Here is a 15,640-nt window from a genome sequence, read left to right as displayed (position 1 = left end):
CACATGTCCCTCTCAGGGATTGTGTCCTGCACAGTCTGAGGGCCACTGTCTGAAAAACGTTATTTCATATATTTTGTCTTTTGTTTTTAATTGTTTCATGTGGGAGGGTAAATCTGGTCCATCTTAGCTGGAAGCAGAAGTCCAGCTAATTTTTAAATTTCTTAAATTACCTCGCCCCCCCCCCCATTGTGTAGTTATCAGCCTACTGTATAAAATGAAGTGATATTTTCACATTAATTTAGCTTAATGATATCTTGGGAGTAGGAAAGTTGTAGACTTATTTTTCCACTGGCAACGGGATCCTAATTCTGAAGCCACACTGAACTCCTTAACCATTTTGAAAGAGAGGTTTGCTAGGCCATCAGTGTGTTGCACTCTTGTCTAAGGATCTGTCCTTAAGAGTAGGCATCATCTGTTTTTGGTGAGGACAAATGGTGGCATAGTTGAGAATTAATTTCTAACCTCTCTATTCCCTGTAGGAAGTAGAAGCACTATTTAAAGGAGATAATTTACCGAAATTTATAAACTGTGAATTTGCCTATAATGATAATTGGTTTATTACATTTGAAACAGAAGCTGATGCACAACAGGTAAGCTCTTTGTACCACTACCCATGAAGTACAGAGTTCACCAGTACTTAACAATTAATACATAATGAGACTAAATTTGGGCATTGAGATTACTATTGCCTTGTGGTGTTAAGTTTAAATATATAAAGTGCAGAGGAAATCAAGTTGTAGAAACTTATATAGATGTGTTTGTGTAGACAGTTTTGTAGTGATATGAAAAATACGTGACATAATTTTCTGAGGACATGTAAGACAAGCAGCCTAGGAAAATGAGTTCTGTTCTTGTATCTGGGCAAAGAAAGGTTTTAATATTTGGAAAGCGTTTTGGGAAATTTGAACCTAACCTTAACTTTCACTAGGCATCATCGTATGTTACAAGATAATGTGAAAAGGCACTGAGAAGCCCTGTGAGGAGACACAGGAGTTAGGATGGTTTCCCTGCCCTTAAAGGAAGAATCTTCTTTGGGGGAAACATTAGCATGCGTGAAGGAATGCCAGTATAGGTTTAAGTGTTAAATGTTGTGAATGCTACAGGTTTAGAAGAGAGAAACGAAAATCTGAACTATGGGTTTTAATTGGATGGAAGGGGAAGGTGGGACTAGGAGGAGCCAGGCGATGGGACAGAGAAAGCATGTTTGGAGCAGGTACAAGCTCTCCTCCCCACTGTGGGCCTGCAGTGGGCTGAGGCTGAATCAGAAGGTTCAGAGCCTTCAGAGTCATATAGGACAATTTGGAGAAGAATAATGAGCTACGTAAATAATGACTTTTGGATATTGCAATCCTAATCTTTTTTCTTTCCTAAACTATGTAATTCCAATTTCAGATTGGGGTTAGTACTAGGAGCCCGGTATCCCTTGTTTTCCCCTAGGTTTGGATCCTGAGGCTATGGTCTATGGGAGGCTTTTATGGTATATATTAATACTTATAAAATTGCTTACAGATGTTGTTTATGAGAATTTGGGGTAGAGGGTTCATACCTCTTATCACGTTCTTTTAAGGAATCTGTGACCCTAAGAAGGTTAAGGATCACTGTTGTAGGTCCTGTCCACATATTTTAGCTATACAGTTCCTTGTTTAAAGTATTAACTGTTGGTTCATCTTATTTATAAAATTAACACAATGGTATTTTGGATGATTTTGCCCTCAGGCTTACAAGTATTTGCGAGAAGAAGTCAAAACTTTTCAAGGAAAACCAATTAAGGTAAGCAAGACCATTGGTTATACTTGCTTTATTTGCAAATCAGTATTCTTCACTATTCTAATAGAAACTTACATATTTTCAAACAGGCACGGATAAAAGCAAAGGCAATAGCTATAAACACATTTTTGCCAAAGAACGGATTCAGACCTCTGGACATGAGCCTTTACACGCAGCAGCGATACACAGCTTCGTTTTACTTACCTCCAGTCTATGGCCCCCAGCAGCAGTTCCCTCTGTATAGCCTGATCGCCCCTCAGGCGTGGTCGGCAACGCACAGCTATCTTGATCCACCCCTGGTGAGTCTTGTCTTTACTTGGAGCTTACATAGCAGAAAGTTATATTGTGGGCCCTGCACCAGGTGCTTTGAAGGATAAAGATCTTCAGCTCATGGGGGAACCAGATACGTATGCCCTTTGCCATAGTAAAACAGACCTTCCGGTTCTGTTTTAAATTTAATTGGGAGATAAATATGGAGCTACTACGTACACTAACAAAACCTTCAAATACTGTCAGTGCTTTGCCCAGGTCGCCTCTCGTCCTGTCCAGCATTTCCTTTCCTAAGCTACGTGATCCCTAGTAAAGCACAGCGTGTGCTATGACTCTGGGATAGCTGGGGTACTTGTGAGCGCAGAGGGGAGTGCAAGGGGAGATGCTCCTAAGGAGAAAAAGGTGTTTTACTAGGCTTCTAACAGTCAAGGACAAGTAGAAGACGCACTGTCTTACAAGCCTTATTAGTTAGTTGGCATGACTAATTTTTACAGATTTTGGCCTATGTTAAGGCCTATCGTTGGAATTCATTTGTTTGTAATCCAATCATTTTTCTCCAGGTATGCTGTTGTAGATGTTAGAAAAATCAGGTGGGCCCTGACTAGGACTTGGCATGAATTTGATGTAGTGGGACATGAGAATCAGGGCTAATCTGAGGTATGAAAAGAAGTAGTCATTCAGCTCCTACCTGGGAGGATAGGGATGGGCTGCTGGAAAGGAGGCTTGTGAGGCTGCAAAGCAGGTTTATCTGGAACTGGAGATGGAAGAGTTGACCACAGGGGAGACTGGTCAGAAAGGAATCGAGTTAACAACTCTGAGGATATGGCTGTGGACCACGTCAGGGAAAGGTGGTCTGGTCTCTCAGCTGTGGGGTGCTCGGGTCACAGTGAGGGAGATGCCGTGAGCCGAGCCCCATCATGTGGGGACATCACCTGAGGCTCTTGTCACCACTGGTGGGTAGAACAAGGTTGGTAACTCACTCGTCTGTAACTCACTTCTCTGTCAGTTGCCATGCTGTGATGGCAACTCACATAGAAGAACTAGAAGGACTTACAACTATGATATACAACCATGCACTGCGGCTTTGGGGAAGGAGGAAAAAAAAAGAAGATTGGCAACAGATGTTAGCTCAGGGCGAATCTTTCCATGCAAAAAAAAGAGGGTGGTAACTGAAGAGGGTGGCTTGAGAGAAGGTGCACTGGGATGGTTGGTGCCTGTTACATGCTGGAGTGTAAAGATGTGCGTCCTTGAGAGAGCACACAGTCTGGAAAAGACTAGTATGTCAAGCAGGCGATAATTACAGAAATGGGACATAGACACAATACTGTGAAACTTATAATTAGGGGTTTATCACGGATCGTGTCATCATCTAAGTGGAGTTTATTAGAAGGGGTGGAAGGGAAGGAAGCTGCCTGAGAGGAAGTGGCATGTGCAGAGGGCCCTGGGGTGATTTTGTGGAGAGGAGGTTGGTGAGTTCTATCAGGGCCAGACTGTCCAGGTTCTTAAAAGTGGCCTGAGGCTTGTGGACTCGCGTGTGGTGCTTGAGGGACGTGAGAAGGACAGCCGTGAAAGAGATGAGTCGAGAGAGAGCCTCAGGGCACAGAGCCCTCAAAAGTGAAAGAACGGCTAGCAGATAAGTGCTGACATTCACAGTTGTTTTTCTTTCTTTTGAGTGAATCCTAATTGTAAGAAAATGTACTACTTTTTTGAAATATTTACTGCATTCTGTATCAGTGTACCAGTACCCATCTAGCTAATATAGCATGAGAGAACCTTAAAGGGAAACAGAGTCCATAAACTCTTGTGGTGCATAATTTCTCCAGAGGAGGCTAACCGCTATGCCTGTGCTATTTAGTTCTTCTTCACTTAAGTTGCTTTTCTATTTCTCCCTCGTGTCTGTCCCTCTCCCAAATGGGGTCCTTTGGGCTTCTGCATCAGTTATCTGGCCATTTGGGACGGTTCCTCTGACCCTGGTTTGGGGGCGTGAGGCCCTTCTGCTTGCTCTGAAACACTGTGTCATTCTGACCAGAAGTGGAGAGAGGATGCTTGTTAATTCTCAGCAAGTTGTGTTACATTATCATGTTAGTAGCCAATTTACTTGTTTTTTTTTTTTTTTTGATGTTTTAATAGTTTGTAACATTGTGAAATTTTGAGTTGTACATTTTTGTTTGTCCATCACCATATATGTCTCCCTTCACCCCTTGTGCCCACCCCCCACCCCCATTGCCCTTGGTAACCACAGTACAGTTTTCTCTGTCCATGTGTTGGTTTATATTCCACATATGAGTGAGATCATACAGTGTTTGTCTTTCTTTCTAGCTTATTTCGCTTAACGTAATACCATCTCCAGGACCATACATGTTGTTGCAAATGGGACGATTTTGTCTTTTTTTATGGCTGAGTAGTATTCCATTGTATATATATATACCACATTTTCTTGATCCATTTGTCAGTTGAGGGACACTTAGGTTGCTTCCACTTCTTGGCTATAGTGAATAATGCTGCAATGAACATAGGGGTGCATAAGCCTCTTTGGATTGTTGATTTCAGGTTCGTTGGATAGATTCCCAGTAATGGGATAGCTGGATCATAGGGTATTTCTATTTTTAATTCTTTGAGGAATCTCCGTACCGTTTTCCATAGAGGCTGCACCAGTTTGCATCACCAGCTGTGTATGAGGGTTCCTATTTGTCCACATCCTCTCCAACATTTGTTGTTTTTTCTCTTGGTGATTATTAGCCATTCTAACAGGCGTGAGGTAATATCTTAGTGTTGTTTTGATTTGCATTTCCCTGGTGATTAGTGATGTTGAACATCTTTTCGTGTGCCTATTGGCCATCTGTATATCTTCTTTGAAGAAGTGTCTGTTCATTTCCTCTGCCCATTTTTTGATCGGGTTGTTTGTTTTTTTGTTGTTCAGTTGTGTGAGTTCTTTATATATTATGGAGATCAACCCCTTGTCAGATGTATGTTTTGCAAATATTCTCTCCCAGCTGGTGGGTTGTCTGGTCATCTTGATTCTGGTTTCGTTTGTCTTGTAGAAGCTCTTTAATCTGATAAAGTCCCACTTGTTTATTTTTTCTTTAGTTTCCCTAGTCTGGGTAGGCATGTCATATGAAAAGATTCCTTTATGACCAATGTCAAATAGTGTGTTGCCTATATTTTCTTCTATGAGTTTTATAGTTTCAGGTCTCACCTTCAGGTCTTTGATCCATTTTGAGTTAATTTTTGTGAATGGCGATAGCAGGTGGTCCACTTTCATCCTTTTGCATGTGGCTGTCCAGTTTTCCCAGCATCATTTATTGAGGAGAGTTTCCTTTCTCCATTGTATGTTCTTAGCTCCTTTGTCGAAAATCAGCTGTCCGTATATGTGTGGTTTTATTTCTGGGCTTTCAATTCTGTTCCATTGATCTGTGTGTCTGTTTTTGTACCACTACCATGCTGTTTTGATTACTGTTGCTTTGTAGTATGTTTTGAAGTCAGGGATTGTGATGCCTCCAGCTTTGTTCTTTTTTCTTAGGATTGCTTTAGCTGTTTGGGGTCTTTTGTTGCCCCATATGAATTTTAGTATTCTTTTTTCTGTTTCCGTGAAGAATGTCATTGGGATTCTGATTGGGATTGCATTGAATCTGTAGATTGCTTTAGGTAATATAGACATTTTAACTATGTTTATTCTTCCAATCCATGTGCATGGGATGTCTTTCCCTTTCTTTATGTCATCATCGATTTCTTTCAATAATGTCTTGTAGTTTTCATTGTATAGGTCTTTCGCCTCCTTGGTAAGATTTATTCCTAGATATTTTATTCTTTTTGATGCAGTTGTAAATGGTATTATCTCTTTTGAGCTCTCTTTCTGTTAGTTCGTTATTAGCATACAGAAATGCAACTGATTTTTGTAGATTGGTTTTGTACCCTATGACTTTGCTGTAGTTGTTGATTATTTCTAATAGTTTTCCAGTGGATTCTGTAGGGTTTTCTATATATACAATCATGTCATTTGCAAATAGTGAGAGTTTCACTTCTTTGTTGCCTATTTGAATTCCTTTTATTCCTTTTTCTTGCCTAATTGCTCTGGCCAAAACCTCCAGTACTATGTTGAATAGGAGTGGTGAGAGTGGGCAGCCCTGCCTCTTTCCTGTTCTCAGAGGAATGGCTTTCAGTCTTTCCCCATTGAGTATGATGTTGGCTGTGGGTTTGTCATAAATAGCCTTTATTATGTTGAGGTACTTTCCTTCTGTACCCATTTTGTTGAGAGTTTTTATCATAAATGGATGTTGTATCTTGTCAAACGCCTTCTCAGCATCTATTGAGATGACCATGTGGTTTTTATTCTTTGTTTTGTTGATGTGGTGTATCACGTTGATTGATTTGAGGATGTTGAACCATCCCTGCATCCCTGGTATAAATCCCACTTGATCACGGTGTATGATCTTTTTAATGTATTGCTGTATTCGGTTTGCCAATATTTTGTTGAGGATTTTTGCATCTATGTTCATCAGCGATATTGGCCTGTAATTTTCCTTCTTTGTATTCTCTTTTTCTGGCTTTGGTATCAGGGTGATGTTGGCCTCGTAGAATGATTTAGGAAGTGTTCCATCTTCCTCTGCTTTTTAGAATAGTTTGAAAAGGATGGGTATTAAATCTTCTTTGAGTGTTTGGTAAAAATTCAGCAGAGAAGCCATCTGGTCCTGGACTTTTATTTTTTGGGAGGTTTTTGATTACTATTTCAATCTCTTTACTTATGATTGGTCTATTCAGAGTCTCCATTTCTTCTTGGTTCAGTTTTGGGAGGTTGTATGAGTCTAAGAATGTATCCATTTCTTCTCGATTGTCCAATTCAATTTCCCATAGTATTCTCTTATAATCCTTTGTATTTCCATGGTATCCGTTGTAATTTCTCCTCTTTCATTTCTAATTTTATTTACTTAAGTCTTTTCTCCTTTTTTCTTAGTAAGTCTGGCTAAGCATTTGTCAATTTTGTTTATCTTCTCAAAGAACCAACTCTTTTGTTTCATTAATCCTTTCTACTGTTTTTTTGGTCTCCATTTCATTTATTTCTGCTCTGATTTGTATTATTTCTCTCCTTCTGCTGACTTTGGGCTTTGTTTATTCTTTTTCTAGTTCTGTTAGGTGTAATTTAAGGTTGCTTATTTGGGCTTTTTCTTGTTTGTTAAGGTGGGCTTGTATCGCTGTGAGTTTCCCTCTCAGGACTGCTTTTGCTGTATCCCATATCCCATATGATTTGGTATGGCATATTTTCATTTTCGTTTGTTTCCAGATAGTTTTTGATTTCTCCTTTAATTTCATCAATGATCCATTGGTTGTTCAGTAGCATGTTGTTTAATCTCCACATTTTTGTCACTTTCCCGGTTTTTTTTCGTGGTTGATTTCCAGTTTCATAGCATTATGGTCTGAAAAGATGCTTGTTATGATTTCAGTCTTCTTAAATTTATTGAGGCTTGCTTTGTTTCCCAACATATGGTCTATCCTTGAGAATGTTCATGTGCGCTTGAGAAGAATGGTAGTCAGATGTTTTTGAATGGAGTGCTCTGTATATGACTACTAGGTCCATCTCGTCCAGTTTTTCATTTAAGTCCACTATTTCTTTATTGACTTTTTGTCTGGATGATCTATCCATTGATGTAAGTGGGGTATTAAGATCCCCTACTATTATCGTGTTGTTGTTAATGTCTCCTTTCAGGTTTGTTAATAGTTGCTTTATGTACTTTGGTGCTCCTATGTTGGGTGCATATATATTTATAAGTGATAAGTCTTCTTGGTGGAGTGTCCCTTTTATCATTGTATATTTCCCTTCTTTGTCTCTCTTAACCTGTTTTATCTTGAAGTCTACTTTGTCTGATATGAGTATGGCAACACCTGCTTTCTTTTGTTTGCCATTAGCTTGGAGTATTGTCTTACATCCTTTCACTCTGCCTGTGCTTGTCTTTAGAGCTGAGATGTGTTTCCCGGAGGCAGCATATTGTTGGGTCTTGCTTTTTAATCCATCCTGCCACTCTGTATCTTTTGATTGGAGAGTTCAATCCATTTACATTTAGGGTAATTATTGATATATGAGAGCTTAATGTTGCTGTTTTGTCACTTATTTTCCGGTTCTTTTGCATTTCCTTTGTTTCTTGTCCCATTTGTTTCGGACTGCCAATTCAGTTTGGTTGTTCTGTCTTATGACTCTTCTAGTTTTCTCTTTGTTTATCATATGTGGTTTTGTTTTGATTATTTGTTTAGTGGTTACCTTGATGTTTGTATAAAAAATCTTGTGTATGAGATAGTCCATTATCTGATGGCCTCTTATTTCCTTATACTAAGTCAATTCAATCACTCTCCTCTTCCCCTTCTAAGTCGTTCTTGTTATACCTTATTCTGTTTTGTGTTGTTTTAAACTCTTGAACAAAATTACTCAAATACTAGAGTTCTGTATGTAAAAGTACATACATGAAATGATTCTTCTTGATTGGTCTTACCATGATAACCAGTCTTCCAAACCTGGTTCTGGTGTGACTGATACATTTCTGAAGAGTCTGACTGGTGCAGACTCGAGTTTTCCAGTAGTACTCTGGCCACTCCAACAAAGCTTGAGGTACATCTTTCTCCCCCAGTGTTTCCCTTTTATTGCTTTAATTTTTTTTTTTTAATCATGGAACAATTTTATTTTGGTCCTAAGCTATCTCTGACATCCTTCTTCTATTAAAGCTTCCAATTAGCTCTACTTAAGAGGAATTGCTTGTTTTTGTATTTTTTATTTTTTATTTTTCCAAACAAGGAGGGGCCTATATCTGTCTTTCAATTTAGTGAAAATTTAGGGTGGGAACTGGAGGGCAGCAAGGAGTTAAATACCTTTGAACCCATCGTGGAATGTCATTTACACAGAAAGTGTTTGAAACCACGGGTCCAGAATCCAGACAGCTGGAGTGAACATTCTTTTCATCTTGTTAGAAAAGAACTGTGTTTCAACACTAAGTTTTATGGGGTTTTTATATGTGTCTAGATTTTTAAAATAGTTGACTGACATTTAAAATTCTGTACTTAATCTTAACTTTTGAAGATTATATTTAGGATTATATCTTTTAAGGGTACTGTGACCCTTTTTAATTTTCTTCTGAATTATGTGTTACTGTATTTGTATGAAATATATCACTTCAAATTGTGACTTGAGGAGTAATTATTAATGATCTGAAAATATGCTGATGCTCAGAGCAAGGCTTGCATGAAGGTGAAGGCTAAAAATGGCACTCAAAGGCTGTGATTATGAAATAGATAATAAATGGTCCTAAGATTGGGAACTTGGATGAATTTCATTCAAGTCATTAGGAATAAAGAAGAATTACTGACTTCTTGCCAGTCTTGGAGGTGGTGTTGCTAGTACCGTTCGGTTGAGCATTTGGGCTCTTCAGGCGAGCGTGTAGGAGTCCTGAGCCTGTGCTTGGACCTGAGGGGTCTTGAGCAGGTGCTTCCGTCTCATGTCGGTTACCACATGCATAAAGTGGCTTTCTCATTGGGTGGTTGTAAGGATCAACTGAGACAGACCAGAAGATAGTCTTAGCCCCAGCCTGGCTCAAGAAGTATTGGCCATTAGCAATAATCTTAGACAGTGCTCTTCTCAACCTGTGAATATATAGCCTCTTTGACATGTCGAGAAATGACCCAGGTTACCACAAGATGCAGTGTTAACCAACTCAAAGTCTGTTTATGCCTGTTGACTTGTTTGTTTTTAATGAATCTAGGTAACTCCATTTCCAAATGCTGGATTTATAAATGGGTTTACGTCTCCAACCTTCAAACCCACAGCATCTCCTCTGACTTCACTCAGACAGTATCCTCCAAGAAGCAGGCAAGTTCCCCTGAGTGATTAAAATATGGTTGTTTTTCCAGGGGTGGTAATAAGAGGTCGCTGCCATACTGTATACTTAAAAAGCAAAGCAAAACAGAATATGTTAAACCTTGGTAGTGCTCATCATATGCGTGTCATACTTATTAAGTAGAGAGGCTGTTTCTGATGATCGCTTATGATGCATTTGACCTCTAGTAATGTTCACCAGAGATAAAGCTGCTTGAAGTATAGAATTACATTCTGTGAGGATTAAACCCTCAAGTGCGTCCTATAGGGCCTACGTAAAGGATGGGTTCTCTATAGATAAAGACTTCTGGGGCAACTTGCATCTGTGTATGCCTGCTTTTAGTTTGGACCTGGACTGTAGCTAACAGAACACTGATACTTTATAGATTTGCATTATCAGAGATATTATGTGTTAAACTATTTTAAACATTTTTTATATTATTTCTAAGTAGAAAGCAAATTTAAGCTTAGACATTCCTATATTAGCATACTCGTTCTGTAATGCTGTGATCATTTTTAACTGAGCCTGTGTGAACATTTTGTTTATAGGAATCCTAGTAAGTCTCATCTACGCCATGCCATTCCCAGTGCAGAGAGGGGACCCGGGCTGTTGGAAAGTCCTTCGATATTTAACTTCACTGCAGATCGGCTACTCAATGGTGTCCGGAGCCCACAAACGAGGCAGACAGGCCAACCTAGAGCACGGGTACAGAACCCTCCCGCCTATGCCAAGAGAGACATTGGAACTGGGCGAGTGGAGCAGAGCAGTCTGGAGTCCTCTCCTGGTTTGGGGAGAGGAAGGTGAGTCATTCACAATTTTTGTTGGATAGGTACTTTGTACATATAAACGGTTCCATTAATTTAGACATGTTTTATAATCGTTATTTTCAAATGCATCACAGAAAATCAAATTGAAGGCTATAACCACCAAAGATTTTATATAATTACTCAGAGAGGTTACTTTTAGAGCAAAGACTTAACTAGTTTTATTTTTTTTGTAGTATAAAATTGTTCAATGAGAGCCGTACATGGAACTGAACCATATTAGGTCATAGTCATTATTTGTGGAGAATTTGGAGCTCAACAGATGGCAGACGCCACGCTCTGTGAGCCTGCGGTCTCTTCCCACCCCCTCCCACTCCCGCCTGGACAGAGGGCCCGCGTGTTCCCAGCCTTGCTCCTTTTCCAACCAGCAGTGTTGCACGGTAGATAGGCAATGAGTTGTGTAGCCAGGCAGATCAGAGTTTAAATTCCATTTGTACTAAATTTATTTATAAACGAATGGTGTTATGGTTAAGTGGTACCTGTTGGCCACATTTAGGAGAGAGTTAGCTTATTTCCATCCTTGGTCCCGCCCTCTAGCACCCTTGGTCCCACAGTGTCTGTGGTCATTACCTGGGGTCGTTAGCGTGCGTTGTAATAGTGGGCTGCGTCCACTCCCTTCTAGCTTTTCCTTTGCTGCTGCTTGCTGTCTCGTCTTCTGCCACTTACACCTCTGTTAGAGAGATGGGCTTAGAAAAGATAGAGGTGAGTCATCGTCCAAAAGATGGACAGGTAAGCATCCAGTCGGTGATATCCTGTCCAGCGTTAACAGGTGGAAGCTGGCTTATCCAGTTTGGTCTCTCAGTGGTCAGTTCAATACATGCTGTCAGGAAGGAAATCTCCTCTGACAGATAACTAGCAAGTGTTCAACCTGCCTAAGCTTTTGTTTTTTTTTACCTACTTTGAAAACTTTAAACAAAAATATTTCTAAGTGTTCCATACTGAGTGTCCAGCACGGTGTCTGACATACAGAAGCTCCAGTAACATTGGTTCCTTTTTCTTCCTGGCACGGTATGTTTCCAGTGCATTTTGGGAGTGTGAGGAGCCCAGAGGCAGTCCGTCACGTTTGTAGTGGTTAAATCCACCCGGACAGTCTTGGTGGGGTTGTAGGATGGAGTGAGAGTGACTGAAGGCAGCACAATCCAGGAGAACTGGCACAGGACTGTGTATCATCAGGAAATTTGATATAAAGTTGGTTCAACAGATATTGGAGGGCTGAAAGACAAAGGGGTAAATTGAGGAAATACAGACACAGTGACTTCAGGAGGCAGCTGCCACTCGGGCTGGGGGACAGCAGGCGAGTTTGGAGTTGTTAGAGAGGCTTGGGGCAGGGTCTGTGGAGCTGAGGCCAGACCCTAAGGAAGGGGCCGTGCCGCCACACTGGATGGTGCAGGTCGACGCTGGTCGAGGGACAGTGCAAAAGAAGCACCACCAGGAAGACCCTCCCTACTCCCCCCTCCCTCTGGTGTCATTCCCTGTTGGGAAACGCTTGACAAGGAGCATCCTGGCAATGGAAAGATGGGAGCTGCAAAACGCCACCCAGCGTCACAGAGGAGGGTGAAGGCAGGTGTGAAGCTGCGGAGCGTCTGGTCGGCGACATGCCTGCCTCTGGCCCACGTAGTTACATATGATCCTCCCACGGCATTCGAACTTCCAGATGACAGCAGTAACAAGTATATGCTTTTGCCCAGCTGATGGAGACTCTTGCCTCAATAGTCTGTACCTGAGGACTGCGACCACCACCAGTAAGACAGGAGAGAGCTCAGCTAACATGTACCAGTCTACACGACACGAGAGGAACAGCTTATCAGGGAGCCCAGGTTGATACTGTCACCTGGCTCCTTCCCCTGTTCCTCATGTTCTCTTCATCTCCAGATGAGGCATCGGGTGCTCAGGGCTCTTCAGCTGGAGGGTGACACTGGCCTTCTCTCCTGAAAGACCTGAGCCACAGTGGCCATACTCCCCCCAGGACTCCCCGTTTTCTGGTTTTTGTTTCATTTTCTGTTAACCTTTGTCCGTTGGGCTAGTAAGGAGCAGTATGAGGCACCCCAGGGAATTTCTTGGGACTACACATGGCTCTCCTATCCACTGTGTAGCAGCAGCCCACAGGGCAGCCACCCAGCCAGGTTTAGTGGCAGGGAGAACCCCAGCTGAGCAGTTGTCACAGTTATGTCACCTGGTGAGTGTTCCATTTTGGGGGACTAAGCCAAACCAGCAGAATTCAAAGTTGTGGGCACAGGAAGCAGAAATCATACTGGTGGAATATTGAGTGTGATAGTGAAGAGTCCCTCCCACCTCTGCTCCGTGGTGCCTGGCCGAGTGTGGTGCTGTGGTCACATGCAAAGCATATGCTGTAGCTCCTGAGTTAGGACCATCCTTTGAAGGCGTTGCCAGCCCCTCAGTCTTGCATCTTGAGTCTTCCTTGGCCAGTCTGCTCCCTGGAGTGGGGCACACACCACAGTCTGCTGGTGTGGGATGGGTCTCTGGGTCTAAAGAGCATTGCATGGGCCCCATGGGGTGAAGGCGGCATCTCCCTAGGTCCACCGAGTGGTGCCGACGGACCGGTGGCAGGCAGAACTGCTGCCTCCTCCAGGATGGGGAAGGGCTGGCACCCTGGGCCAGGCTGGGCACTATCAGTAGTGGTAAACGGGTTAGCCTCGGCATTGGGGTGCCCAAGTGTAACTACTATGCACCTGGGGTGTCGGGGAAGAGGCTGGATGCCAATACTTCTCACTCGCTTGTTGGGGATCTCTTCTAAAGTGGATGGCTTCAACACAGATGTCTTCACACTGTCCCTTCCTTAAACTTCTCTTTGTCACCAGACTTTGCATCCTGGTCTTTACAAGTGTCTCGTCCAGCCAGGTCCTTAGCTCCGCTGCTTGAGAACTAGTGTAAATCTGTGCTTGCAGCCATTTCTGCGTCCAGACACAGTGGACAGCAAATATGTTTCTTGAACTTCTGCCCTCTGGGAAGATCCACCCGCACGCTGGCTCTCGGGAATGCTCCTGCTTGGGGTGTGATGCTGAGGTGGTCAGCATGCTGCTTGGCCATCTGTAACCCAGGTCCAGAACTCTCCCCTAGTCACTGCTACTAAGGGACTCCCTACAAGGCCATAGATGGAAAGCAAGGAAGCACCGCAGCAGGACTGTGTGGAGCCAGCTCTGACCTGCTGCTTCTGCTGGTGTGGTTGTAGTGTTGGTGCCCATCTCCGTGGCTTTGTGCCAGTTCGTGATGGGCAGCTCAAGTCTGTGGTCGCTTGATGTCCCATAGTCAGGGATTTAGTCTCTGCTAGGAGCCAGTTGAAAGCCAGGAGCTATTTCTGGAGTAGTTTCTACAGGAGAAGGCATAGCTTTGCTCCAAAGTCCTAGAGGTTTGTATTGTGCTACTCCTAGAGGGGCTGGCCAGAGGCTCCACAGAGTGGCTCTTCTTGGCACAGAAGTCAAGGGCTCTAAGCTCATTGTTCTAATTAGGCCATCTTGGGCAAGACTGCTTGTAGGTTTTTGTAAATTAAAAGAATTAGTCAAAATTATTTCTAAATTCCTTTCTAGGTTATATACTATAAGGCCATCAGAGAGTCTTTGCATCCAGGTGAAATGACAAAGGGATAAATAAATAAAAATAAAATTATAAATTGGAATTAACGTGAATTGTTAGACCACGTAAGCCTGTCCAAGGCTGTGAAAGGGTCTTAGTATCCTCAGGGCCCGCTGTGAAGTCTCTACTCTGTGGGTGTTTGTCACTGTGGTTATAAGCTGCTGCCCATGGCACAGCACTGCTGCCTTCAGGGTCTGATTCTCAACCATAGAAATCTACAACGGTAAGGATGCGACTAGCAGCTAGGTGGAGAAAGTGCTTGGGGTTTAGAAACCCTTGTGTGGTTCCGCCAGTGAAGGACAGGCCATGGTGAAGGGTAGGCGGTGACTCGGTAGTTGGAAGGCTAACAGGGGAGCGAGCGAGAGCGGACCAGGCTGCCTGAGATCTTTCCATTGTGGTAATAACTCTGATAAATTTTCATTGCCATTGTTTTTGAACAATTCATCTAGGCAGTTCCATATCAGATTTTACACATCTTGTCATTCCAACGGAATGGATATTCAAATATTTATATCATAACAAAAATTCTAAATAGCCACTAGGAAAATTCTTTTAATAAATGTTTTTCTTTCTGTTTTTCTTTTATTTACCTATTTAGATAAGAGTTTTAGTCCTTTATTATAAAATTTTTGTTTTGCTTATACTTCTTAAGGTTGGGATTTTAGAATCAAAAGTCATCTTTAAAAGAGTATAAAGTAATAAAGCCTACGTATGCACATCCATGTGCTTGATGGAAAAATGTTCCAAGTGGGAAAAAATTAACAGTCATTTGCTTTCCTTTCCTCTAGGAAAAATTCCTTTGGTTACCGGAAGAAAAGAGAGGAGAAGTTTACAGTGAGTACATCAAGCCAATGTCATTTTTGCAAGACATTTCAGTCTAGTTTATACTAAACAAACATGAGATTTAATTAAATGAATACAGGTTAAGATGTAAGAAGGAGCTTTTCAAAAGAGATTTTTCTTTTAACATGCTATCTGTTAGGTGATAACTGACGTTTTTGGTGGTCTCAAGAGGAGAAGGTGGTGGCTAGTTTCCTGAGTGTTACTCTGTAGTACCTACATGTACATGTGCTATGCAACAGATGCAGCCAGGAATGTGCACACAGACTCTGTAGTCTCTCTGCAGATGTCGAGATGCATTCTTTCTGGGCGGGTAACCATACACCATAAAATAACGGGACTCATTAGTTTTGACAAGCAGAATAAACTTCTCCCATGTAGGAATTTGTTCATCAGTATTTTTCGTTCAAAACAATTTACTGTGTACCCACAATGTAGAGAGCATTATTGCCTTCTGCTGTAACTTATGGTCAGGACAAACCCAAATATAAGTGA

The 15,640-nt window shown here is 41.9% G+C and overlaps 1 protein-coding gene across 2 annotated transcripts in view; it reads left to right on the top strand.

The window, feature by feature from the left end:
* The window catches only part of LARP4B (La ribonucleoprotein 4B), a 101,162-nt gene that overhangs the window by 74,776 nt on the left and 10,746 nt on the right, over positions 1-15,640 (top strand). For both annotated transcript variants that reach the window (XM_058532333.1, XM_058532332.1), the window contains 6 exons: positions 480-590; positions 1,717-1,770; positions 1,857-2,066; positions 9,777-9,883; positions 10,439-10,690; positions 15,094-15,139. In XM_058532333.1, the coding sequence (XP_058388316.1) occupies positions 480-590; positions 1,717-1,770; positions 1,857-2,066; positions 9,777-9,883; positions 10,439-10,690; positions 15,094-15,139 (780 nt within the window). The remainder of the gene's footprint in view (positions 1-479; positions 591-1,716; positions 1,771-1,856; positions 2,067-9,776; positions 9,884-10,438; positions 10,691-15,093; positions 15,140-15,640) is intronic.

Source organism: Diceros bicornis, chromosome 36, assembly GCF_020826845.1.
Source record: "Diceros bicornis minor isolate mBicDic1 chromosome 36, mDicBic1.mat.cur, whole genome shotgun sequence".
Classification (NCBI taxonomy): domain Eukaryota; kingdom Metazoa; phylum Chordata; class Mammalia; order Perissodactyla; family Rhinocerotidae; genus Diceros; species Diceros bicornis.
This window is presented reverse-complemented; position numbering and strand designations above follow the sequence as displayed.